Source organism: Oncorhynchus masou, chromosome 26 (assembly GCF_036934945.1).
Source record: "Oncorhynchus masou masou isolate Uvic2021 chromosome 26, UVic_Omas_1.1, whole genome shotgun sequence".
Lineage (NCBI taxonomy): Eukaryota > Metazoa > Chordata > Actinopteri > Salmoniformes > Salmonidae > Oncorhynchus > Oncorhynchus masou.
In genome coordinates, this window is record NC_088237.1 from 4,521,334 (window position 1) to 4,548,147 (window position 26,814).

General features: G+C 43.7%; 1 protein-coding gene across 4 annotated transcripts in view; it reads left to right on the plus strand.

Annotated features, from left to right (window-relative positions):
* Nucleotides 1-26,814, plus strand: part of cblb (Cbl proto-oncogene B, E3 ubiquitin protein ligase) — a 180,316-nt gene that overhangs the window by 130,616 nt on the left and 22,886 nt on the right. For 3 of the 4 annotated variants that reach the window (XM_064938158.1, XM_064938157.1, XM_064938159.1), the window contains 3 exons: nucleotides 2,513-2,878; nucleotides 15,947-16,038; nucleotides 26,308-26,451. In XM_064938158.1, coding sequence (XP_064794230.1) covers nucleotides 2,513-2,878; nucleotides 15,947-16,038; nucleotides 26,308-26,451 — 602 coding nt within the window. Of the gene's footprint in view, nucleotides 1-2,512; nucleotides 2,879-15,946; nucleotides 16,039-26,307; nucleotides 26,452-26,814 lie in introns of those variants that run through there. The other variant, XM_064938160.1, reaches the window with a different exon arrangement.

Below are 26,814 nucleotides of genomic sequence, written 5' to 3' on the forward strand. Positions count from 1 at the left end.
GGGATAGAGGGTTGTGTTCCAAACAGAGCAACTACATGTGTTTGCTCTATTTTCTTAACAGGAGCGCTCAAAAAAGTAGATTGATAGTTTGATTGATAGTCTTCTACTCAAATGTCTTTGTCTTTATGTTGCACCGACCCCACATTTTCCAGAAATAGTCTTATCATGTTACTGAATGTATCCTGAGTATTTTCAGATTTCGTTATCAACAAATGTGGAGAACAGTACAGTAAATGTCAAACAGTGCAATGTTTGGATTCAGTCTTGTTTCAGGTGAATTGTTGTGTACTCACCTTTGATCGAATAATTTTCCCATTATTCCCAAACTGTTCCTTTCAATTGCTACCATGGTTATGTGTATGCATATCCTATTTATTCTGTAAGAAACTTTTCAATTTAGCCCTATCCATATAGGCCAATTCCCACAAGCATAAAGGGATAAGTGATTCAGGTAAAACTAATTATATGTTATTTTTCAAAAAGCTTAAACATGTATCTAATGATTTATGCTTATGTATATTGGATTGATTGTGTCCATGCTTATAAATATCTGGGTATCTGGATTGACGAAAAGCTATCTTTCAAAAAGCATATTGATGAGTTAGTTAACAAGTGGCCTTCCTTTTATAGGAAAAGTTTATCACATTTTATTACGTGTGATAGGTTCATTACACATCACTGCATTCTGTATCAGAAAGTATGTTGGCCCTCTTCAATCTCATAGATCAATGCAGGTGGTATCAGGAATTCCCCAGGGCAGCTAGGCCCCTTACTTTTCTCAATCTTTACTAATGACATGCCTACAGGCCTTGAGTAAAGCCAGTGTGTCTATGTCTGAGGATGACTCAACAATACACATGTCAGCTACTACAGAGAGTGAAATCACTGGAACATTTAACAAAGACCTGCAGTTAGTTCCACAATGGGTGGCATTGTATTTGAGACAAATCATTCACTAAACCCTAAACCTCAACTAAATATTGTAAGAAATCATGTGGAAAGTTGAGGTGACTAAACTGCTTGGAGCAACCTTGGATTTTAAAACTGTCATGGTCAAAACATATTGATACAGCAGTAGCTAAAATGGGGAGAAGTCTGTACATAATAAAGTGCTGCTCTACCTTCTTAACAACACTATCAACAAGGCAGGTCCTGCAGCTGGACACTGTTCAGTTGTGTGGTCAGGTGCCACAAAGAGTACTTAGGAAAATTAAAATTGGTTTAGAACAGAGCAGCACGGCTAGCCCCTAAATGTACACAGAGAGGTAACATTAATAATGTTCATGTCGATGGCTCAAATTGGACGAGAGATTGACTTTATCACTACTGAGGATCCTTAAATACAAATATAAATACAAATGCTCTGCTCTATTTTTGTTTATAAAGCCCTCTTGTGCAAACTTCAGACATATGCGTCACCTGACCCGATCATAGGGATGGCTAACTCTGGAGATCCCTTCAGTCTCCACTAAGTTAGGTAGATCTGCGTTGTGTTTTTTTGCAACTTGTGGAATGATCTCCAGAAATCTCTAAAGTTGAATGTTTTGGTGCTGGTTGATGCCATCCCTCAGAGCCTGGTTCCTCTCTAGGTTTCTTCCTAGGTACCTGCCTTCTAGGGAGTTTTTCCTAGCCAGTGAGCTTCTTCCTCTGCATTGCTTGCTCTTTGGGGTTTCAGGCTGGGTATCCCCTAGTATCGATGTGTGCGCCCGGGCAGACATTGAATTAGCGTAATAAAAAATGCCCAGAAAAATCTGTCTTTTAAAACTAGTGATATCTCTTCTATTTTTCAATCTACCGCATCCGCCGATATCGGCCTTGCAAATTTGCGGTGGAAGGTGGCAAGGCTACAGCCGTGTTTGCCATACCAGGAGACATCACAAAAATTGTCCTTCCCACCTCAGACAGAGGACTGACACTTTAAAACATACTTTTGATGTATTTTTGGACTATCTGTTGTTCCATGTATGAATCTGTTATTCAGTGTGTTTCTATGCGCTAATAGCAGTAAGGCTAAATCAATGTTTCATCCCCAAAATGTTGTTATTTTAACCTAAAGGGGTCCTAAAATTGTAAATCAATAGCTAAATGATCCATGGTATGACTTTCTCAAATCAATTCCATATGTTAGCTTAGTAGAACAACCCCCCACCCCCCAAGACTTTTTGGGGTTAGCACTTTGAGATAACTGCTGATATAAAAAGGCTTTATTTAAACAGACAAGTCAGTTAAGAACATATTTGTATTTACAATGATGGTCTAGCAAGAGGCCAAAGGCCTCCTGTGGGAACAGGCGCTGATATAAAAAATAAATAAAAACAATGTAAGACAGACATAACATAGACAGAAGACACTAGCAACATCACAAATACTACAGCAAACAATCAAAGGGTGTGTGTGTGTGCAGTAAAACAACATGCTTCCTTCATAAAATGCATTTGATTGATATGTCAGCCTGCTTCAACACTGTTTATTTCTGTGTAGTGTAAAGTGAACACATGCCCTCCTCCCCAAGTCCTCTCCAGGGCTGGCCAGAAAACAAGACAAGCCTTTGCCTGCTCCCCCACCCCCCAAGAGGGACCCTCCACCCCCACCACCTCCTGAGCGCCCACCACCCATCCCACCAGATGGATGTGTGTCCTTGGTCCCCTCCTCCACCAACGGCGTGCCCTGTGACCCCGCGTTACCCCCTGAGGCCTGGTGTCCCAATGAGAGCCCCCTGGTGGACCCTCACAAAACAGGGACAGGGGCTGACCGCTTCTCCAAGCTGGCCCACTCTGCCCCCTCTGATGGCAACGGTAGACCACTCAGCTGGCCCTTGGCGGATGCAGGCATTGGCGGCTCGCATCCTAGAATAGAGGCCCTCATGGAGAACCCCAAGGTAAGAATCACTAAGGTTCTGTTAGCGCACATGTTATACAGCATTTTTTTTAAATTACAATACATTCACAACACATTTCACACAACACATTAAGTGTGTGCCCCCAGGCCACTACTCTACTACCACATATCTACAACACAAAATCCATGTGTACGTGTGTGTATAGTGCGAATGTTATCGTGGGGTTTTGTGCATGTGTCTGTGCCTGTGTTCGTGTCTCTTTACAGTCCCCGCTGTTCCATAAGGTGTAATTGTATCTGTTTTTTAAATCAAATTTTACTGCTTGCATCAGTTACTTGATGTGGAATAGAGCTCCATGTTGTCATGGCTCTATGTAGTACTGTGCGCCATTCACCACAACAGTGACTGTTCTTGCAAGTGTTGGGGTTTGTGAGATGATTGAGTTGATTTATGCATTTGCAACATAGAAAAGTGGTTTGCTGAATATTAGCTGATTTTCACATTTGTTCTGTGTGTCTCTTGCTCGCTCATTTGAACTCTCTTTCTCAAATACACCCACAAACAAACAAACATATCAGAGGGGCATATTGTTGTTATACTATCAATAGGTAACACTTTATAATAACTCTGCATAATTAGTAATAATGTGCCATTATAGACCATAAAAATCATTGTGCTGCCTTATTTATTGACCTGTCCAAGACATTTGATACATTTGACCATTTCTGACTTGTTCAAAGCTTGTCTGAAATAGGCCTAGATCAGGCATCTTGCGATTGGTTCAAGAACTATCTAACGGACAGGAAAAAACGTGTGCTTACTGACGATATCAAATGTCATTTCCTCGATATTAGGAAAGGTGTGCCGCAGGGATGGATTTTGTGCCCTGTTCTCTTCACTATTTCTATAAATGATATTGGTCTATCTGTATCATTCATCTCTACGCGGATGATACAGTTATTCACTCCTGTGCCCCCTCAGTACAGCAGGTACATGCAGTGAGTCTCTGTGCATTTAGCAGAAGCTCTTATCCAGAGTGAGTTACTGGAGCATTAGGGTTGAATGCCTTGCTCAATGGCACATCAGCTCGGGGATCAAACCAGTGACCTTTCAGTTACTGTTATTTCACTGAAAGAATAAACATTCTGTTTTCGAGATGATAGTTTCCGGATTCGACCATATTAATGACCTAAGGCTCATATTTCTGTGTGTTATTATGTTATAACTAAGTCTATGATTTGATAGAGCAGTCTGACTGAGCGATGGTAGGCAGCAGCAGGCTCGTAAGCATTCATTCAAACAGCACTTTCGTGCGTTTTGCCAGCAGCTCTTCGTTGTACGTCTAGCATTGAGCTGTTTATGACTTCAAGCCTATCAACTCCCGAGATTAGGCTCGTGTAACCGATGTGAAATGGCTAGCTAGTTAGCGGGGTGCGCGCTAATATCGTTTCAAACGTCACTCGCTCTGAGACTTGGAGTGGTTATTCCCCTTGCTCTGCATGGGTAACGCTGCTACGAGGGTGGCTGTTGTCATTGTGTTCCTGGTTTGAGCCCAGGGAGGAGCGAGGAGAGGGACGGAAGTAATACTGTTACACCGGCAATACTAAAGTGCCTATAAGAACATCCAATAGTCAAAGGTATATTAAATACAAATGGTATAGAGGGAAATAGTCCTATAATTCCTATAATAACTACAACCTAAAACTTCTTACCTGGGAATATTGAAGACTCGTGTTAAAAGGAACCACCAGCTTTCATATGTTCTCATTTTCTGAATGTAAAAGTAAAAAATGTAAGAACATAGCAATTATCAAAAAGGACAATGAACCACCAGAGCACCACAGAATAATACAGAATCTAATAAAACCTGAGATGAATTGTAAACGGTATAATGTTGAAATCCAAAAATGAGGAAATGACTCGAATAAGACATACTGTATATCAACCGGGACAGCTGTATTTTCAGTAAGACCGGGAGGAAAAATAGCTACCTCTGTCTATTACGCAAGAATTACTCTGAGAGCCCTCAGCCGGACACTTATGCAATGTAGTCGTTTACGTTCATTCTTCAACATAAAGGCGTGAAACTACGTCAAAATGCTGTAGACACCTTGGGGAATACGTAGAAAAAGGAATCTATCCCAGAATGGAATATTTTTGAATATTTATTTCTCGCACAGAATAGAATAGGTTGACTATTGTACTATGGGGGATCGTAGGTTGACATAGCTAGTGCTTTTGCTGTTCATTAGGCCAACTCATCTTGTTGGCTGACGAAAAGTAAATGTGGACTGTTTTTCGAATATTTTCAATATGCACCTTGGAATTACTCCAAGATAGCGTAGCAGTGCAGACGTGGTTTGTCGTGCCCTCGTTTACTTTAGGTGTTTTTCGTATTTTTTGTATATATTTCAATTTTTTCATTTTTAAATTAAATATGCATTCCAGTAACCCGCCTCAACCAATGTGACACGGATCCACAATTATTTTTTTAAGACCTTACAGCCAGAACCTCCATTAGAAGCTAGCCATCAGAAGCTAACCATCTAATTAGCTACTAGCTATTTAGTCATTGTTAGCCACTGCTGGCGGCCTATATCTTCTGCACAGACACCAGACGTTTTTTCAGCCTGGATAATACTTGCCAGCCTGCCTGTATCGGACTGTTTTCTCCACTACAACCCTGGATTCCTGCTGTAAAACCCTGGACCATTACTCCAGATCATCACAGCTAGCTTGCTGCCACCGAGTGACCCAGCCCCGAAGCTAGCCCTGAGCCAGACCCACCTACTGAGCCGATGCCTCCCGGACTCTACCCCTAGAATCCACTACTCCACCGGATCCTTGCCGTTAGCTCTGGACCTTTGCATCGGATCATCGCTGCTAGCTAGCTGCTACTGAGTGGCTATAGTGGCTAATGCCCCTGCCCGAAGCTAGCACCAGTTAGCCGCAAGCCAAGTGCATCTCCCAGCAAGCAAACGAAATTACTACAACTACAATACCTCTTTCGCCATCTGGCCCGGACCCTATGTTGACACGGCGCCCAGCCATACCACCACAACTTTTCCGCCGACGTAACTCCATCCGCTGTGCCCTCAACAGGCCTTTGCTGGACTTCGGAGCAGACGCTTCTACTTACCCCGACCTGCTAACTTTAAACGGCGTGTCTCCCGCGTGCTAGCATAATAACGACTACCACGCGGCTTCCCACTTCCCTGCACTATCTATTGCTGAACACTGGACCCTATGATCACTTGGCTACATAGCTGATGCGTGCTGAACTGTTCATTAATCACGGTACTCCATTTTGTTTATTTTTGGTTTATCTGTCGGCCCCTGCCTCGAACTTCGGCCCTGTGTGTAGTTAACTGACCCTCTGCCCATTCATCGCCATTTTACCTGTTGTTGTTGTCGTGGCTGATTAGCTGTTGTTGTCTTAGCCGTTGTTGTCTTAGCTAGCTCTCCCAATCAACACCTGTGATTGCTTTATGCCTCACTTTATGTCTCTCTCAAATGTCAATATGCCTTGAACACTGTTGTTTAGGATAGTTATCATCGTTTTAGTCTACTGCGGAGCCCCTAGTCCCCCTCAACATGCCTCAGATACATCCTTTGTCCCACCTCCCACACATGCGACGACCTCACCCAGCTTAACTAGCCCATCCAGAGATGCAACCTCTCTTATCATCACTCTTGCCTCCACTGTGCCCACACCCCACCATACCCCTGTCTATACATTATGTTCTGGATCTATTCTACCACACCCATAAATCTGCTCCTTTTATTATCTGACCCCAATGCACCACACGACCAGTTTTGATAGGCTTTAGCCGTACCCTCATCCTACTCCCCCTTGTTCCTCTGGTGATGTGGAGATTAACCCAGGCCCTGAATGCCCCTAGGCACTGTCATTTGTTGACTTCTGTAACCGAAAAAGCCTTGGTTTCATGCATGTTAACATCAGAAACCTCCTCCCTAAGTTTGTTTTACTCACTGCTTTAGCACACTCCGCCAACCCTGATGTACTTGCTGTGTCTTAATCCTGGTTTAGAGAGGCCACCAAAAATTCTGAGATTACCATTCCCAACTACAACATTTTTCCATCAAGATAGAACTGCCAAAGGGCGAGGAGTTGCAATCTACTGCAGAGATAGCCTGAAAGTTCTGTCATACTTTCCAGGTCTATTCCCAAACAGTCTATTCCAGAAATAAGTCTCTCACTGTTGCCGCCTGTTATAGACCCCCCTCAGTTTCCAGCTGTGCCCTGGACACCATATGTGAATTGATTGCCCCCCATCTATCTTCAGAGTTCGTTCTGTTAGGTGACCTAAACTGGGATAAGCTTAACACTCCGGCAGTTCTACAATCTAAAATAGATGCCCTCAATCTCACACAAATTATCAATGAACATGGATATCCTCATAGATATAATCCTGACCAACTTGCCCTCCAAATACACCTCTGCTATTTACAATCAGGATCTCAGCGATCACTGCCTCATTGCCTGCATCCGCTATGGGTCCGCGGTCAAACAACCACCCCTCATCATTGTCAAACGCTCCCTAAAACACTTCTGCGAGCAGGCCTTTCTAATCAACCTGGCCCGGGTATCCTGGAAGGATATTGACCTCATCCCGTCAGTCGAGGATGCCTGGTCGTTCTTTAAAAGTAATTTCCTCACCATCTTAAATAAGCATGCCCCTTTCAAAATATTTAGATCTAAGGACAGATATAGCCCTTGGTTCACTCCAGACCTGACTGCCCTCGACCAGCACAAAAACATCCTGTGGCGGACTGCACTAGCATTGAATAGTCCCCGCGATATGCAACTTTTCAGGGAAGTCAGGAACCAATACACTCAGTCAGTCAGGAAAGGCTAGCTTTTTCAAACAGAAATGTTCATCCTGTAGCTCTAACTCCAAAGGTTTTGGGACACAGTAAAGTCCATGGAGAATAAGAGCACCTCCTCCCAGCTGCCCATTGCACTGAGGCGAGGTAACACTGTCACCACCGATAAATCCACGATAATCGAGAATTTCAATAAGCATTTCTCTACGGCTGGCCATGCTTTCCTCCTTGCTAGACCACCCCCCACAGCTACTTGCCCAAGCCTCCCCAGCTTCTCCAGATAGCAGATGTTCTGAAAGAGCTGCAAAACCTGGACCCATACAAATCAGCCAGGCTAGACAATCTGGACCCTCTCTTTCTAAAATTATCCACCGTAATTGTTTCAATCCCTATTACCAGCCTCTCTTTTGTATCGTCCGAGATCCCTAAAGAATGGACAGCTGCCGCGGTCATCCCCCTCTTCAAAGGGGGTGGCACTCTAGACCCAAACTGTTATAGACCTATATCCATCCTTCCCTGTCTTTATAAAGTCTTTGAAAGCCAAGTTAATAAACAGATAACTGACCATTTCGAATCCCACCGTACCTTCTCCGCTGTGCAATCCGGTTTTCGAGCTGGTCACAGGTGCACCTCAGCCACGCTCAAGGTCCTACACGATATCATAACCACCATTGATAAAAGACAGTACTTTGCAGCCGTCTTCATCGACCTGGCCAAGGCTTTCGACTCTGTCAATCACCGTATTCTTATCGGCAGACTCAGCAGCCTTGGTTTCTCAAATGACTGCCTCGCCTGGTTCACCATCTACTTCTCAGATAGAGTTCAGTGTGTCCAATCGGACGGCCTGTTGTCCTGACCTCTGGCAGTCTCTATGGGGGTGCCACAGGGTTCAATTCTCGGGCCGACTCTTTTCTCTGTATATATCAACGATGTCGCTCTTGCTGCGGGTGATTCCCTGATCCACCACAACGCAGACGACACCATTATGTATACATCTAACCCTTCTTTGGACACTGTGTTACCAAACTTCCAAACGAGCTTCAATGCCACTCAACACTTCTTCCATGGCCTCTAACTGCTCTTAAACGCTAGTAAAACTAAATGCATTCTTTCAACCTATCGCTGCCCGCAACCGTCCACCCGACTAGCATCACTACTCTGGACGGTTCTGACTTAGAATATGTGAACAACTACAAATACCTAGGTGTCTGGCTAGACTGTAAAGTACTTCCAGACTCATATTAAACATCTCCAATCCAAAATTAAATCTAGAATCTGCTTCCTATTTTGCAACAAAGCCTCCTTCACTCACGCCGCCAAACATATACCCTCGTAAAACTGACTATCCTACCGATCCTCGACTTCAGCGATGTCGTTTACAAAATAGCTTCCAATCTGGATGCAGTCTATCACAGTGCCATCCGTCTTGTCACCAAAGCCCCTTATACCACCCACCACTGCGACCTGTATGCTCTCGTCGGCTTGCCCCCGCTACATATTTGTCGCCAGACCCACTGGCTCCAGGTCATCTATAAGTCTATACTAGGTAAAGCTCCGCCTTATCTCAGCTCACTGATCACGATAACAACACCCACCCGTAGCACTGCTCCAGCAGGTATATCTCACTGGTCATCCTTAAAGCCAACACCTCTTTGGCCGCCTTTCCTTCCAGTTCTCTGCTGCCAATGACTGGAACAAATTGCAAAAATCGATGAAGCTGGAGAGTTATATTTCCCTCACTAACTTTAAACATCAGCTATCTGAGCAGTTAACCAATCACTGCAGCTGTACATAGCCCACCCAATCTACCTACCTCATCCCCATATTGTCTTTATTTACTTTTTTGCTCTTTTGCACACCAGTATTTCTACTTGCACATCATCATCTGCATGTCTATCACTCCAGTGTTAATTTTCTAAATTGTAATTACTTTGCTACTATGGCCTATTTATTGCCTTACCTCCTTACGCCATTTGCACACACTGTATATAGACTTTTTCTATTGTATTATTGACCAAATGTTTGTTTATTCCATGTATATCTCTGTGTTGTTGTTTGTGTCACACTGCTTTGCTTTATCTTGGCCAGGTCACAGTTGTAAATGAGAACTTGTTCTCAACTAGCTTACCTGGTTAAATAAAGGTGAAATAAAAATAAGGACGCATGCAGTTGCGTCCCCGATGTGTCTGTCTTAACTGGATCGCCTGTGAGAAAGACCCGATCACTTGAAGGATATCCGTGTGAGTGAGAGACACTTCGGATTGTGCAGCACTCAGGAAGAAGGGCACAACGGATGCCCACAAAAGACATGTGAAATTCGAGGCATTATCAAGTGCTTGTCAAATTGTGAATGAGAGGCTATTGGAGTGTGTAAAGCCTGCGCAAAAAAAAAGAATATATATATATATATATGTTTTCAAATCATCATTAGAATCTCATGCAGCTTTACAATTTATTAAAAATCCAAACATATAGCCCAGCGTTTGTAGAATAACTGAAGTTACATTAATAACTCTACATTAAGCATATAGGAGTGTCTATTTCTTTGTTCACCGCATGTGCGCATTCCCTCAAATAGTTGAGAAAATATTTATATTTTATTCAGCTTTGTTCAATTGTATTATTCATACTGTAAAATAATATAAAATAATGCTATGGAATTATAAGCTAATCTTGTCTGCTAAATGAACTAGCGTAGCCCACAGCCATTTGGCGTAGCCACATCAGGACAACTCAGAGTATGCTATTCTTTTCTTCTGAAATAGACTACATTTTCTTCATATCATGCTTCTTTAGACCTGTCTAAAATAAATTATGGATTTATTGGGAAAGTGTAGGCTATATTACATGGATTTATAATACTTTTTAAAATGGCTTGTAGGCTATGTGTGGAAGGCAGGAGATGCTAATTGTGTTTATGTTAATTAGCGATCAATTACCGTGAGACCGACAGTTATTTGCTTGACAATCACCGGCTGACAAAATTCCGTGATCGCCACAGCCCTTCTTCACATCACAATGTGGACGAGGACAGCCTGTTGAAACGGTTTTGAATGTGATGTGTTTTGGGGGCCTGGGTTGAATTCCAACATTGTAATCAAACAGTTAGGGAGTAGGTTTAGGCCTCCCAGAGCATTCACACCTGGTCCAGTGGGGAATCAACCAGCAGTTGTTTGGACTTCACGGAGCCTTGGAAGTTAGTAAAAAATGTAAATAAAATGTTGGTGCAATTTGGTTACATATTCAATCTAAGTATCTGCTTTTCAAAGAGGGTCATATGGGGGAAGGAATGTTGTCACCTCCAGGTAGGTGTTTGTCCCCCTGTGTGCTGAGGGTGTCAAGTTCTTGTCTAGTTCTGGCATTTAGGCATTTAGGTCACCACAGACTAGTACATGTCCCTGGGCCTGGAAATTGTTGATCTCCCCCTCTAGGATGGAGAAGCTGTCATCGTTAAAGTATGGTAATTCTATTGGGAGGGATATACAGTGGGGCAAAAAAAGTATTTAGTCAGCCACCAATTGTGCAAGTTCTCCCACTTAAAAAGATGAGAGGCCTGTAATGTTCATCATAGGTACACTTCAACTATGACAGACAAAATGAGAGAAAAAAATCCAGAAAATCACATTGTAGGATTTTTTATGAATTTATTTGCAAATTATGGTGGAAAATAAGTATTTGGTCAATAACAAAAGTTTATCTCAATACTTTGTTATATACCCTTTGTTGGCAATGACAGAGGTCAAATGTTTTCTGTAAGTCTTCACAAGGTTTTCACACACTGTTGCTGGTATTTTCGCCCATTCCTCCATGCAGATCTCCTCTAGAGCAGTGATGTTTCTTGGCTGTTGCTGGGCAACACAGACTTTCAACTCCCTCCAAAGATTTTCTATGGGGTTGAGATCTGGAGACTGGCTCGGCCACTCCAGGACCTTGAAATGCTTCTTACGAAGCAACTCCTTCGTTGCCCGGGCGGTGTGTTTGGGATCATTGTCATGCTGACAGACCCAGCCACGTTCATCTTCAATGCCCTTGCTGATGGAAGGAGGTTTTCACTCAAAATCTCACAATACATGGCCCCATTCATTCTTTCCTTTATCAGTCGTCCTGGTCCCTTTGCAGAAAACAGCCCCAAAGCATGATGTTTCCACCCCCAAACTTCACAGTAGGTATGGTGTTCTTTGGATGCAACTCAGCATTCTTTGTCTTCCAAACACGACGAGTTGAGTTTTTACCAAAAAGTTCTATTTTGGTTTCATCTGACCATATGACATTCTCCCAATCTTCTTCTGGATCATCCAAATGCTCTCTAGCAAACTTCAGACGGGCCTGGACATGTACTGGCTTAAGCAGGGGGACATGTCTGGCACTGCAGGATTTGAGTCCCTGGCGGCGTAGTGTGTTACTGATGGTAGGCTTTGTTACTTTGGTCAGTCACTAGGTCCCCCGTGTGGTTCTGGGATTTTTGCTCACCGTTCTTGTGATAATTTTGACCCCACGGGGTGAGATCTTGCGTGGAGCCTCAGATCGAGGGAAATTATCAGTGGTCTTGTATGTCTTCCATTTCCTAATAATTGCTCCCACAGTTGATTTCTTCAAACCAAGCTGCTTACCTATTGCAGATTCAATCTTCCCAGCCTGGTGCAGGTCTACAATTTTGTTTCTGGTGTCCTTTGACAGCTCTTTGGTCTTGACCATAGTGGAGTTTGGAGTTTGACTGTTTGAGGTTGTGGACAGGTGTCTTTTATATTGATAACAAGTTCAAACAGGTGCCATTAATACAGGTAACGAGTGGAGGACAGAGGAGCCACTTAAAGAAGAAGTTACAGGTCTGTGAGAGCCAGAAATCTTGCTTGTTTGTAGGTGACCAAATACTTATTTTCCACCATAATTTGCAAATAAATTCATAATGTAACGACGTTCTTCGTTTGTCGCAAGAAAGTCGGACCGAAATGCAGCGTGTTGGTTACTAATGTTTATTAGTGAAACAAACAACGGAACTATACATGAAATAACTAATAAATACAAAACAACAAAACGGAACGTGAAACCTATTACAGCCTATCTGGTGAACACTACACAGAGACAGGAACAATCACCCACAAAATACAAAGCGAAACCCAGGCTACCTAAATACGGTTCCCAATCAGAGACAACAAGAATCACCTGACTCTGATTGAGAACCGCCTCAGGCAGCCAAACCTATGTAACACACACCCCTAATCAGCTACAATCCCAATAACTAAAAAACCCCACTAAGAATACAACAAACAATAAACCCATGTCACACCCTGGCCTGACCAACTAATTAACTAAAACACAAAATACTAAGACCAAGGCGTGACACATAATTGATTTTCTGGATTTTCTTTCTCATTTTGTCTGTCATAGTTGAAGTGTACCTATGATGAAAATTGCAGGCCTCTCTCATTTTTTTAAGTGGGAGAACTTGCACAATTGGTGGCTGACTAAATACTTTTTTTGCCCCACTGTAAGTAGCAGACATGAGGACATTTTTCTCTGTTGAGATAATTTCTTTATTAATTTCTAGCCAGATGTAAAATGTTCCTGTTTTGACTAATTTAATAGAGTGGGTTAGGTCTGCTCAAAACCATTTAGCATACCCCCTGAGTATCTTCCTAGTTTCACACCTAGTAGTTTGGTGAATGGGACTACCAGCTCTCTGTAACCTAGAGGGCAAACAGTGGGTCCGTCTCCTTTATACCATGTTTCTGGTAGGATGACAATGTCTGTATTTCTAATGTATTTGATGAGGTCTGGGTTCCTGCTCTTTAGGGCAAAGGCAGATGTCCTCAGACCTTGTATATTCCAGGATGAGATAGTGAAAGCTTTGTGTTCCTTAGTGTCTAGTGTTGTTTTTGTGTTGTTTAGGCCAGGACCATTACAGTAAGTGTGAGCAGCGCATGTTGAGCATCTGATACATACCTCTTAGGTCGCAGGACGGGGCTTTGGCGGATGTAATAGTGGGGGTTGGGCCTGTTGCTCTTCTCACGGCCTGGTCATATGTCCCGCTGTCATAGAGGTCCTCGCCACAGGGGCGGGGGCGTGGGGTGGGAGGAAGGGGCATAGGTCTGATATGTCTCTCTCTCACACGCTCATATTATCTCTATTTACTGCCCTCATAGCCCCGCTCTGCTAGCCTTTCCCTAACTGAACCGGTGTGGATGGCAGCCAGATACTGCCTTATCCATGCAGGTTGTGCCAGAGTGACTGAAGTCCACCTCCAGCCAATTTTGCAGTGTAGAATTCTGGCATCATTGCCAGAACGGTTGGTCAATTTAGACCAGGGTTGGTCAATTTGATTGTCGTCGTGTTGTTGTCGGGTCCATTTGGGTTCGGGTCTGATTATTCTCAGGTCTGTTTTGGTCCGGGTCTGATTGTCCTCTGGTCTGTTCGGGTTTCACTTTTTAGACCTAAGAATATCTCTAGGTCAATTCCATTTGAACTAAGATAAATTCATCAATTGAAAAAACCTCATAGAAAATAATGGCATAATATAAATTAGAAATTATAATTGTAATGATTCAACATTGACTCCAACCCAGGTGAGCACACACCAGATGGGTTACTGAGAACCCATGGGGGGGAAATTCCTGTAATTGGAGGGTAGCGTCCTCTGGGGTAGTGTGGGAGATTAGGTGGGCACAGTGTCCAAGTTGTTGTCTGCAGGGGGCATGCCAACCTCTGCCCAATGTGGAAAGGATTGGCAGGTTGGAATTTATTGGGAGGACAGCTCTGCAGGGTAGTCACTAGCTGGCACAGACACAAAGTCATAAAATCTTTTAAACCTTAACTACACTGCTAACCTTATGCCTTACACAAACCTTAAATTAACACCAAAAAGCATATTTTTGTTGTTATTCATTTTGACGAGGGACTGTGGCCTGCAGTTTAAGACCGGGATTCAATTCGGAGCTCTCATTCCTGGTAAATTCTGCATATGTCAGCTCAATCAGATACGGTCTTTCAAAGCCGCAATGGCTATAACCTGCAATGGGATTGAATCCTGGCTGAGTAGGTTTGGAAGCTAGTGGTGTCGACAGTACATGACCAAAAGTATGTGGACACCTGCTCGTTGAACATCTCATTCCAAAATCATGAGCATTAATATAGAGGTGGTCCCCCCCTTTGCTGCTATAACAGCCTCCAGTTTTCTGAGAAGGCTTTTTGCTAGATGTTGTAACATTGCTGCGGCGACTTGCTTCTATTCAGCCACAAGAGCATTGGAGAGGTCAGGCACGGATGTTGGGCAATTAGGCTTAGCTCGCAGTCGGCATTCCAATTCATCCCAAAGGTGTTCGATGGGGTCTGTCCTCGGTTAAGGTCAGAGCTCTGTGCAGACCAATCAAGTTCTTCCACACCGATCTCGACAAATAATTTCTGTATGGACCTCGCTTTGTGCACAGAGGCATTGTCATGCTGAAACAGGAAAATACTTTCCCCAAACTGTTGCCACAAAGTTGGAAGCACAGAATCGTCTAGAATGTCATTGTATGATGTAGCGTAAAGATTTCCCTTCACTGGAACTAAGGGGCTTACCCCGAACCATTACCCCTGAACCATTATTCCTCCTCCACAAAACTTGACAGTCAGCATTACACATTGGGGCAGGTGGTGTTCTCCTGGCATCTGCCAAACCCTGATTTGTCTGTCAGACTGCCAAATGGTGAAACGTGATTCATCACTCCAGTGAACGCGTTTCCACTGCTCCATAGTCCAATGGTAGCAGGCTTTACACTACTCCAGCCGATGCTTGGCATTGCACATGGTGATCTTCGGCTTGTGCACGGCTGCTTGGCCATGGAAACCCATTTCATGAAGCTCCGGACGAGCACGAAGTTCTTGTGCTGATGGTAGTGAGTGTTGCAACTGACGATTTTTACGTGCTACGCGCTTCAGCACTTGGCGGTCCCGTTCTGTAAACTTGTGTGGCCTACCACTTCGCGGCTAAGCCATTGTTGCTCCTAGGCATTTCCACTTCACAATAACAGCACTTACAGTTGACCGGGGCAGCTCTAGCAGGGCAGAAATTTGACGAACTGACTTGTTGGATGGTGTCAAGTTGAAAGTCACTGAGCTCTTCAGTAAGGCCATTCTAATGCCAATGTTTGTCTATGGAGATTGCTTGTATGAATGAAAATACGTGGATTACCGTAGACTTTGTTCTTGTGCACTTTTGTATACTGGTGTTTCCTCCTTGTCAGTCTGTGTGTCTCTCTTGGTCTGTATGTCTGTCTGCAGCCTTACTCAAATGGTCTCCATGTCAGTGATGAGTACGACATTCCTCCTCTCCGACACTCTGCTCCCTTGCCCGCTCTCAACAGCAGCCACAAGTGAGTCTCTCCCGCAATACTGTCACACACACATACGTTGAAAGATTGACTATTGATTTTCTGTTAGTCTGTTAATTTTTGCGGGCAAGCTTTATGAATGGGTGTACAATATGTGTTTTATATATATTTTCACACTATGAGGTTGGAATAATACTATAAAATTGTGAAAATTATAATAATGCCCTTTTAGTGTAAGAGCTGTTCGAAACACCGCCTGAAATGTCTGCCTGTTTTGGTGGGATGAAGTTTTGGCCTGCTTGCTGACATCACCAGGTGGTAAATTTGTTAATATACAGTGCCTTACAAAAGTATTCGGCCCCCTTGAACTTTGTGACCTTTTGCCACATTTCAGGCTTCAAACATAAAGATATAAAACTGTATTTTTTTGTGAAGAATCAACAACAAGTGGGACACAATCATGAAGTGGAACGACATTTATTGGATATTTCAAACTTTTTTAACAATTCAAAAACTGAAAAATTGGGCGTGCAAAATTATTCAGCCCCCTTAAGTTAATACTTTGTAGCGCCACCTTTTGCTGCGATTACAGCTGTAAGTCGCTTGGGGTATGTCTCTATCAGTTTTGCACATCGAGAGACTGAAATTTTTTCCCATTCCTCCTTGCAAAACAGCTCGAGCTCAGTGAGGTTGGATGGAGAGCATTTGTGAACAGCAGTTTTCAGTTCTTTCCACAGATTCTCGATTGGATTCAGGTCTGGACTTTGACTTGGCCATTCTAACACCTGGATATGTTTTTTTGTGAAGAATCAACAACAAGTGGGACACAATCATGAAGTGGAACGACATTTATTGGATATTTCAAACTTTTTTAACAATTCAAAAACTGAAAAATTGGGCGTGCAAAATTATTCAGCCCCCTTAAGTTAATACTTTGTAGCGCCACCTTTTGCTGCGATTACAGCTGTAAGTCGCTTGGGGTATGTCTCTATCAGTTTTGCACATCGAGAGACTGAAATTTTTTCCCATTCCTCCTTGCAAAACAGCTCGAGCTCAGTGAGGTTGGATGGAGAGCATTTGTGAACAGCAGTTTTCAGTTCTTTCCACAGATTCTCGATTGGATTCAGGTCTGGACTTTGACTTGGCCATTCTAACACCTGGATATGTTTTTTTGTGAAGAATCAACAACAAGTGGGACACAATCATGAAGTGGAACGACATTTATTGGATATTTCAAACTTTTTTTAACAAATCAAAAACTGAAAAATTGAGGGTGCAAAATTATTCAGCCCCTTTACTTTCAGTGCAGCAAACTCTCTCCAGAAGTTCAGTGAGGATCTCTGAATGATCCAATGTTGACCTAAATGACTAATGATGATAAATACAATCCACCTGTGTGTAATCAAGTCTCCGTATAAATGCACCTGCACTGTGATAGTCTCAGAGGTCCGTTAAAAGCGCAGACAGCATCATGAAGAACAAGGAACACACCAGGCAGGTCCGAGATACTGTTGTATCTGTTGTTAACGCTGGATTTGGATACAAAAAGATTTCCCAAGCTTTAAACATCCCAAGGAGCACTGTGCAAGCGATAATATTGAAATGGAAGGAGTATCAGACCACTGCAAATCTACCAAGACCTGGCCGTCCCTCTAAACTTTCAGCTCATACAAGGAGAAGACTGATCAGAGATGCAGCCAAGAGGCCCATGATCACTCTGGATGAACTGCAGAGATCTACAGCTGAGGTGGGAGACTCTGTCCATAGGACAACAATCAGTCGTATATTGCACAAATCTGGCCTTTATGGAAGAGTGGCAAGAAGAAAGCCATTTCTTAAAGATATCCATAAAAAGTGTTGTTTAAAGTTTGCCACAAGCCACCTGGGAGACACACCAAACATGTGGAAGAAGGTGCTCTGGTCAGATGAAACCAAAATTGAACTTTTTGGCAACAATGCAAAAGTTATGTTTGGCGTAAAAGCAACACAGCTCATCACCCTGAACATACCATACCCACTGTCAAACATGGTGGTGGCAGCATCATGGTTTGGGCCTGCTTTTCTTCAGCAGGGACAGGGGAGATGGTTAAAATTGATGGGAAGATGGATGGAGCCAAATACAGGACCATTCTGGAAGAAAACCTGATGGAGTCTGCAAAAGACCTGATGGAGTCTGCAAAAGACCTGAGACTGGGATGGAGATTTGTCTTCCAACAAGACAATGATCCAAAACATAAAGCAAAATCTACATTGGAATGGTTCAAAAATAAACATATCCAGGTGTTAGAATGGCCAAGTCAAAGTCCAGACCTGAATCCAATCGAGAATCTGTGGAAAGAACTGAAAACTGCTGTTCACAAATGCTCTCCATCCAACCTCACTGAGCTCGAGCTGTTTTGCAAGGAGGAATGGGAAAAAATTTCAGTCTCTCGATGTGCAAAACTGATAGAGACATACCCCAAGCGACTTACAGCTGTAATCGCAGCAAAAGGCGGCGCTACAAAATATTAACTTAAGGGGGCTGAATAATTTTGCACGCCCAATTTTTCAGTTTTTGATTTGTTAAAAAAGTTTGAAATATCCAATAAATGTCGTTCCACTTCATGATTGTGTCCCACTTGTTGTTGATTCATCACAAAAAAATACAGTTTTATATCTTTATGTTTGAAGCCTGAAATGTGGCAAAAGGTCGCAAAGATCAATGGGGCCGAATACTTTCGCAAGGCACTGTACCAATAAGAAAGAGAGTTCCAAACCTAGTTTTCAGTTTTCCCCTCCAAGACCACTACCAGACAGTTCTAGCAAAATTCTTGCTTGAGAAATTGCTCTTTGCTAAGTAGCTAAACAACAGGTGTAAAGTAACAATGAAATGCTTACTTACAGGACCATCACAACAATGCAGAGAGAGAAACACATAGTTATAACACAAGGAATAAATACACAATTGGTAACAATAACTTGATTATATACAGGGAGGGTGTACTAGTACTGAGTTGATGTACAGGGGTACAAGATAATTGAGGTAGATATGCCTTTTGTTAGTTACAGCATTATTTTACAATGTATTCAATATTTCTTTCCTCATCAATCTACACACAATACCCCATAATGACAAAGCAAAAACAGTTTTTTTGAATTATTTGGCAGATTTATACATTCATTTATAATCATTTATAAAACCCGGAAATACCACATTTACACAAGTATTCAGACCATTTACTCAGTATTTTGTTTAAGCACCTTTGGCAGCAACTACAGCCTCAAGTCTTCTTGGGTATGACGCCACAAGCTTGGCACACCTGTATTTGGGGAGTTTCTCGCATTCTTCTCTGCAGATCCTCTCAAGCTCTGTCAGGTTGGATGGGGAGCGTCGCTGCACAGCTATTTTCAGGTCTCACCAGAGATGTTCAATCGGATTCAAGCTCTGGATTGGCCACTCAAGGACATTCAGAGACCTGTCCCGAAGCCACTTCTGCATTCTGGAGCAGGTTTTCATCAAGGATCTCTCTGTACTTTTCTCCGTTAATCTTCCCTCGATCCTGGCCAAAGAGTTCAATCTTGCTTTCATCAGATCAGAGAATCTTGTTTCTCATGGTCTGAGAGTCCTTTAGGTGCCTTTTGGCAAACTCCAAGTGGGCTGTCATGTGCCTTTTACTGAGGAGTGGTTTCCGTCTGGCCTCTCTACCATAAAGGCCTGAATGGTGGAGTGCTGCAGAGATGGTTGTCCTTCTGGAAGGTTTTCCCATCTCCACAGAGGAACTCTAGAGCTCTGTCAGTGTCCATCGGATTCTTGGTCACCTCCCTGACCAAGGCACTTTTCCTCTGATTGCTCAGTTTGGCCGGGTGGTTCCAAACTTCTTCCATTCAATAATGATGGAGGCCACTGTGTTCTTGGGGACCTTCAATGCTGCAGACATTTACTGGTACCCTTCTCCAGATCTGTGCCTCAAGACAATCCTGTCTTGGAGCTCTACGAATAATTCAGAAAACACTCAATGGTGCAGCTGCAGAGCTTTTTGAGGGCCCATGCCAAATCTATTCAGCTTCCTGAAGGGGAAGTGGCGTTGTCTTGCCCTATTGATGACTGTTGATGTGTGTGGACCATGATAGTTCCTTAGTGATGTGGACACTAAGGAACTTGAAACTCTCAACCTGTTCCACAACATCCCTGTTGATGTGTATGCGAGCGTGCTCAGCCCTCCGTTTCCTGTAGTCCACAATCATCGTCGTTGGTGATCAGTTCTATCACCGTTGTGTTATCTGCAAACTTAATGATGGGGTTTCACAAATGCCCGGCCACTCAGTCGTGGTACAGGATGGGACTAAGCACGCACCCCTGATGGGCCCCCGTGTTGAGGGTCATCATAGCTGATGTGTTGTTGCGTACCATCACCACCTGGGGGCGGCCCATCAAGAAGTCCAGGATCCATTTGCAGAGTGATGTGTTTAATACCAGGGTCATTAGTTCAGTGATGAGCTTTGAGGGCACAATGGTGTTGAACACTGAGCTTTAGTCAATGAAATACATTCTCACCTAGGTGTTCCTTTAGTGCAATAGTCACTTAGAAAGGTTACCTTGGCATTCTTGGGCACAGGGAGTATGATGGGAGTATGATGGTCTGCTTGAAGCATGTACTGTAGGTATTACAGACTGGGTCAGGGAGAGGTTGAAAATGTCAGTGAAGACACTTGCCAGCTGGTCAGCGCATGCTCTGAGTACGCGTCCTGGAAATCCGTCTGGCCATGCAACCTTGTGAATGTTAACTGATTTATAGGTCTTGCTCACATTGGCTATGCAGAGCGTGATGGTCTGGAAGAGCTGGTGCTCTCATGCACAGTTCAGTGTTGCTAGCCTCAAAGTGCACATGCAAGATATTTAGCTTGTCTGGTAGGCTCATGTCACTGGACAGCTCGCGGTTGGGTTTCCCTTTGTAATCCATGATAGTTTGCAAGCCCTGCCACATCCAACGAGCTTCAGAGCCGATGTAGGATTCTATCTTTAATCTTGGACCTGTATTGACACTTTGCTTGTTTGATGGTTTGTCGGAGGGCGTATCGGGATGTCTTATAAATGTCCGGATTAGTGTCCCGTTCCTTGAAAGCGGCAGTTCTAGCCTTTAGCTCGATGCGGATGTTGCCTGTAATCCATGGCTTCTGGTTGGGATATGTACGTACGGTCACTGTGGGGACAATGTCATCAATGCACTTATTAATGAAGCCAGTGATTGATGTGGTAAACTCCTCAATGCCATGGGATGAATTACATTTACATTTAAGTCATTTAGCAGACGCTCTTATCCAGAGCGACTTACAAATTGGTGAATTCACCTTCTGACATCCAGTGGAACAGCCACTTTACAATAGTGCATCTAAATCATTTAAGGGGGGGGTGAGAAGGATTACTTTATCCTATCCTAGGTATTCCTTGAAGAGGTGGGGTTTCAGGTGTCTCCGGAAGGTGGTGATTGACTCCGCTGTCCTGGCGTCGTGAGGGAGTTTGTTCCACCATTGGGGGCCAGAGCAGCGAACAGTTTTGACTGGGCTGAGCGGGAACTGTACTTCCTCAGTGGTAGGGAGGCGAGCAGGCCAGAGGTGGATGAACGCAGTGCCCTTGTTTGGGTGTAGGGCCTGATCAGAGCCTGGAGGTACTGGGGTGCCGTTCCCCTCACAGCTCCGTAGGCAAGCACCATGGTCTTGTAGCGGATGCGAGCTTCAACTGGAAGCCAGTGGAGAGAGCGGAGGAGCGGGGTGACGTGAGAGAACTTGGGAAGGTTGAATCCCAGAACAAATTCCAGTCTGTTCTAGTGGCCTTACTGAAGAACTCACTGGGTTTCAACGTAGCACCGTCATAGGATGCCAACTTTCCAACAAGTCAGTTCATCAAATTTCTTCCCCGATAGAGCTGCGCCGGTCAACTGTAAGTGCTGTTATAGTGAAGTGGAAACGTCTAGGCGCAACAACGGCTCAGACACGAAATGGTAGGCCACACAAGCTCACAGAAGGGGCCGCTGAGTGCTGAAGCACGTAGCGAGTAAAAATGGTCTGTCCTCAGTTGCAGAAACTCACTACCAAGTTCCAAACTGCCTTGGAAACAACGTCAGCACAAGAACTGAATCTTAATGAAATCTTAATGAATCTTAATCTTAATGAATCTTAATGAAATGGGTTTCCATGGCCGAGCAGCCGCACACAAGCCTAAGATCATCATGCACAATGCCAAGCGTCAGCTGGAGGGGTGTAAAGCTCGCCGTTTTTGGACTATGGAGCTGTAGAAACACATTCTCTGGATTGATGAATGACACTTCACCATCTGGCAGTCCGTTGGACAAATCTGGGTTTGGCGGATGCAAGGAGAACTCTACCTGCCCAATGCATAGCGGTGACTGTAAAGTTTGGTGGAGGAGGAATAATGGCCTGGGGCTGTTTTTCATGGTCGGGCTATGCCCCTTAGTTCCAGTAAAAGGAAATCTTAACGCTAAAGCATTCAATAACATTCTAGATGATTCTGTGCTTCCAACTTTGTGGCAACAGATTGGGTCAGATCCTTTCCTGTTTCAGCATGACAATGCCCTTGTGCACAATGCTAGGTCCAAACAGAAATGGTTTGTCGAGATCGGTTTAACACAACGTTCTAAGGCACTTGCGGTGCTTGAGGCGTCAGATCCGGGTTCGATCCAGGGCTGTGTTGCAACTGGCTGCGAACGGGAAATCCATAAGGCGACGTACAATTGACCCAGCATCGTCCGAGTTAGGAGAGGGTTTGGCTGGCCTCGATGGCCTTGTCCCATTGCGCTCTAGTGACTCCTGTGTGGGCCGGCACATGCATGCTGACACGGTCGCCAGTTGTACGGTGTTTCCTCCGACACATTCGTGCGTCTGGCCTCTGGGTTAAGTGAGCAGTGTGTCAAGAAGCAGTGCGGCTTGGCAGGGTCGTGTTTCAGAGGACAGATGGCTCTCAACCTTCGCCTCTCCCAAGTCCGTGCTGGAGTGGCAGCTATGGGACAAGACTGTAACTACCAATTTGGATATCATGAATTTGGGGAGAAAAGGGGGTAAAAAAGTACCTTTAAAATAAACTTGACTGGCATGCAGACAGCCCTAACCTCAACCCTATCGAACACCTTTGGGACGAATTGGAATGCTGACTGCGAGCCAGGCCTAATCGCCAAACATCAGTGCCCGACCTCACTAATGCTCGTGGCTGAATGGAAAGCAAGACCCCATAGCAATGTTCCAACATCTAGTGGAAAGCCTTCCCAGAAGAGTTGAGGCTGTTATAGCAGCAAAGGGGGGACCAACTCCAAATTAATAATGCCCATGATTTTGAAATGAGATGATGGACGAGTAGGTGTCCACATACTTTGGTCATGTAGTGTATGTCGGGAAAACTTGATCCTAATCGAGGAGTCAGGAAATCCATCAAATTCCAGGCCTTTTCTCTTACATCCTCTTCCCCGCCACTCTTAGTGTTTTGCAGCTGAAACACATGGCCTTGTACCAATAAAGTAATATGGTTGCTGAAGGGTCCTGTCATGATTGAGAGTGGTTCTGTGAATGTTGGCTGCAGAATATCTAATTCCCTTTTAGCTGACAAAGATTTGGTATTTTTCTATTGTGTTGCACAGTGGATGTTATGGGCAATAGTGCAGTGAAGCTATAATGGCAACTGCTGGACACTGAACAGTGAGGCCACAGGGTGAAGCTTTGTCTCCCTCCACATCTGTGCACACAAAACACTCACTCTCTCACTCTCACACACACACACACACACACACACACACACACACACACACACACACACACACACACACACACACACACACACACACACACACACACACACACACACACACAGCCATGGAACTGTTGATGTCATTTCCCAAATAAGCAGCAATAAAAGCTGACACGGCAGGTTTAAATCATGAAGTTTAGTACCTGCAAATCACCAGTCTCAATGTCAACAGTGAAGAGGTGACTCCGGGATGCTGGCCTTCTACGCAGAGTTGCAAAGGAAAGGCCATATCTCAGACTGGCCAATAAAAAGAAAATATTAAGATGGGCAAAAGAACATAGACATTGGACAAGGGGAACTCTGCCTAGAAGGCCAGCATCCCAGAGTCACCTCTTCACTGTTGACGTTGAGACTGGTGTTTTGCGGGTACTATTTAATGAAGCTGCCAGTTGAGGACTTGTGAGGCATCTGTTTCTCAAACCAGATACTCTATTGTACTTGTCCTCTTGCTCAGTTGTGCACTGGGGCCTCCCACTCCTCTTTCTATTCTGGTTAGAGACAGTTTTCGCTGTTTGGTGAAGGGAGTAGTAGTTTCTTGGCAATTTCTCACATAGTCATCCTTTCTCAGAACAAGAATAGACTGACGAGTCTAAAGTTCTTTGTTTCTGTCCATTTTGAGCCTGTAATCGATGCTCCAGATACTCAAGTAGTCTAAAGAAGTCCAGTTTTATTGCTTCATCAGAACAACAGTTTTCAGCTGTGCTAACATAATTGCAAAAGAGTTTTCTAATGATCAATTCGCCTTTTAAAATGATAAACTTGGATTAGCTAACACAACGTGCTATTGGAACACAGGAGTGATGGTTGCTGATAATGGGCATCTATCTGTACACCAATGTAAATATTCCATAACAAATCTGCAATTTCCAGCTACAATAGTCATTTACAACATTAGCAATGCCTACACTGTATTTCTGATCAATTTGGTGTTATTTCAATGGACAAGAAATGCTTTCTTTCAAAAATAAGGACATTTGTAACTGACCCCAAACTTTTGAACTGCAGTGTATATATTTGAGATTCTTCAAAGTAGCCACCCTTTGCCTTGATGACAGCTTTGCACACTCTTGGCATTCTCTCAACCAGCTTCATGAGGTAGTCACCTGGAATGCATTTCAATCAACAGATGTGCCTTGTTACAAGTTAATTTGTGGAATGTCTTTCCTTCTTATTGCATTTGAGCCAATCAGTTGTGTTGTGACAAGGTAGGGGTGGTATACAGAAGATAGCCAGCCCTATTTTGTAAAAGACCAAGTCCATATTATGGCAAGAACAGCTCAAATAATCAAAGAGAAACAACAGTCCATCATTACTTTAAGACATGAAGGTCTGTCAATCCAGAACATTTCAAGAACCTTGGAAGTTTCTTCAAGTGCGGTCTCAAAAACCATCAAGCGCTATGATGAAACTGGCTCTCATGAGGACCGCCACAGGAAAGTAAGACCCAGAGTTACCTCTGCTGCAGAGCATAGGTTATTTTAGTTAAATGCACCTCAGATTGCAGCCCAAATGCTTCACAGAGTTCAAGTAACAGACACATCTCAACATCAACTGTTCAGAGGAGACTGCGTGAATCAGGCATTCATGGTCAAATTGCTGCAAAGAACCTACTATTGAAGGACACCAATAAGAAGAAGAGACTTGCATGGGCCAAGGAACACGAGCAATGGACCGATGGAAATCTGTCTTTGGTCTGATGAGTCCAAATTTGAGATTTTTGGTTCCAACCGCTGTGTCTTTGTTAGACGCAGAGTAAGTGAACGGAGGATCTCTGCATTTGTGGTTCCCGTCGTGAAGCATAGAGGAGGAGGTGTGATGGTGTGGGGTTGCTTTGCTGGTGACACTGTCAATGAATTATTTAGAATTCAAGGCACACTTAACCAGCATGGCTACCACAGCATTCTGCAGCGATACGTCATCCCATCTGGTTTGCGCCTAGTGGGACTATCATTTGTTTTTCAACGGGACATTGACCCAACACGCCTCTAGGCTGTATAAGGGCTATTTGACCAAGAAGGACAGTGATGGAGTGCTGCATCAGATGACCTAGCCTCCACAATCACCTGACCTCAACCCAATTGAGATCGTTTGGGATGAGTTGTAACGCAGAGTGAAGGAAAAGCATCCATCAAGTGCTCAGCATTTGTGAGAACTCCTTCAAGACTGTTGGAAAAGCATTCCTCGTGAAGCTGGTTGAGAGAGTGCCAAGAGCGTGCAAGGCTTTCATCAAGGCAAAGGGTGGCTACTTTGAAGTATATAAAATATATTTTGATTTGTTTAAAAAAAAAATGTTTTCTACATGATTCCATGTGTTATTTCATAGTTTTGATGTCTTCACTATTATTCTACAATGTAGAAAATAGTACAAATAAAGATAAAAACCCTCGAATGAGTAGGTGTGTCCAAACTTTTGACTGATACTATATATGTAGCACAATGGAAGTTTGCTTGGAAAAATCTATACTTTATCATTAAAACCTGCGTGGTCTAAAATGTAAAATGGTTGCTTTGTCTTCCAGACACCTCAATCCTTTCACCACACCTGGTGTTGGGAGAGCAAGAGGAACAACCGAGCATGTTGAAGACGAGTATCAGATCCCTTCATCCTACCCGGTGTGCCTATCCCATTCCCCAGTCTGCGTCTCCGTCCGGATCCCTAACAGGTACCAGCACAGACGATGCATTCCAAGTGGAACCCTATTCCCTAAATAATGTACTACTTTTGCCCAGAGCCCATAGAGAATAGTGTGCCATTTGGGGCGTAACTTTTTATTCTGGAATAGAGATACAATAAATAAGTGAAAAAGCTGCCAAATGTAGATTTGGTCAAACTTGTAGGAGTTGCATGAAAGGGAAGAATGAATTCCTGGATCAAGCTGGATTTCAACTGTTACTCAGCAAAGCGCAACCTGCGGGTGCTGTGCAGTATAAACTGTCTTGATTTGGTAAAAAACCAAAATAAATGGACAAATGTATGGACAAATGTTAATGGGGAACAAATGTAATATCCCTCTATGTTATGTTTA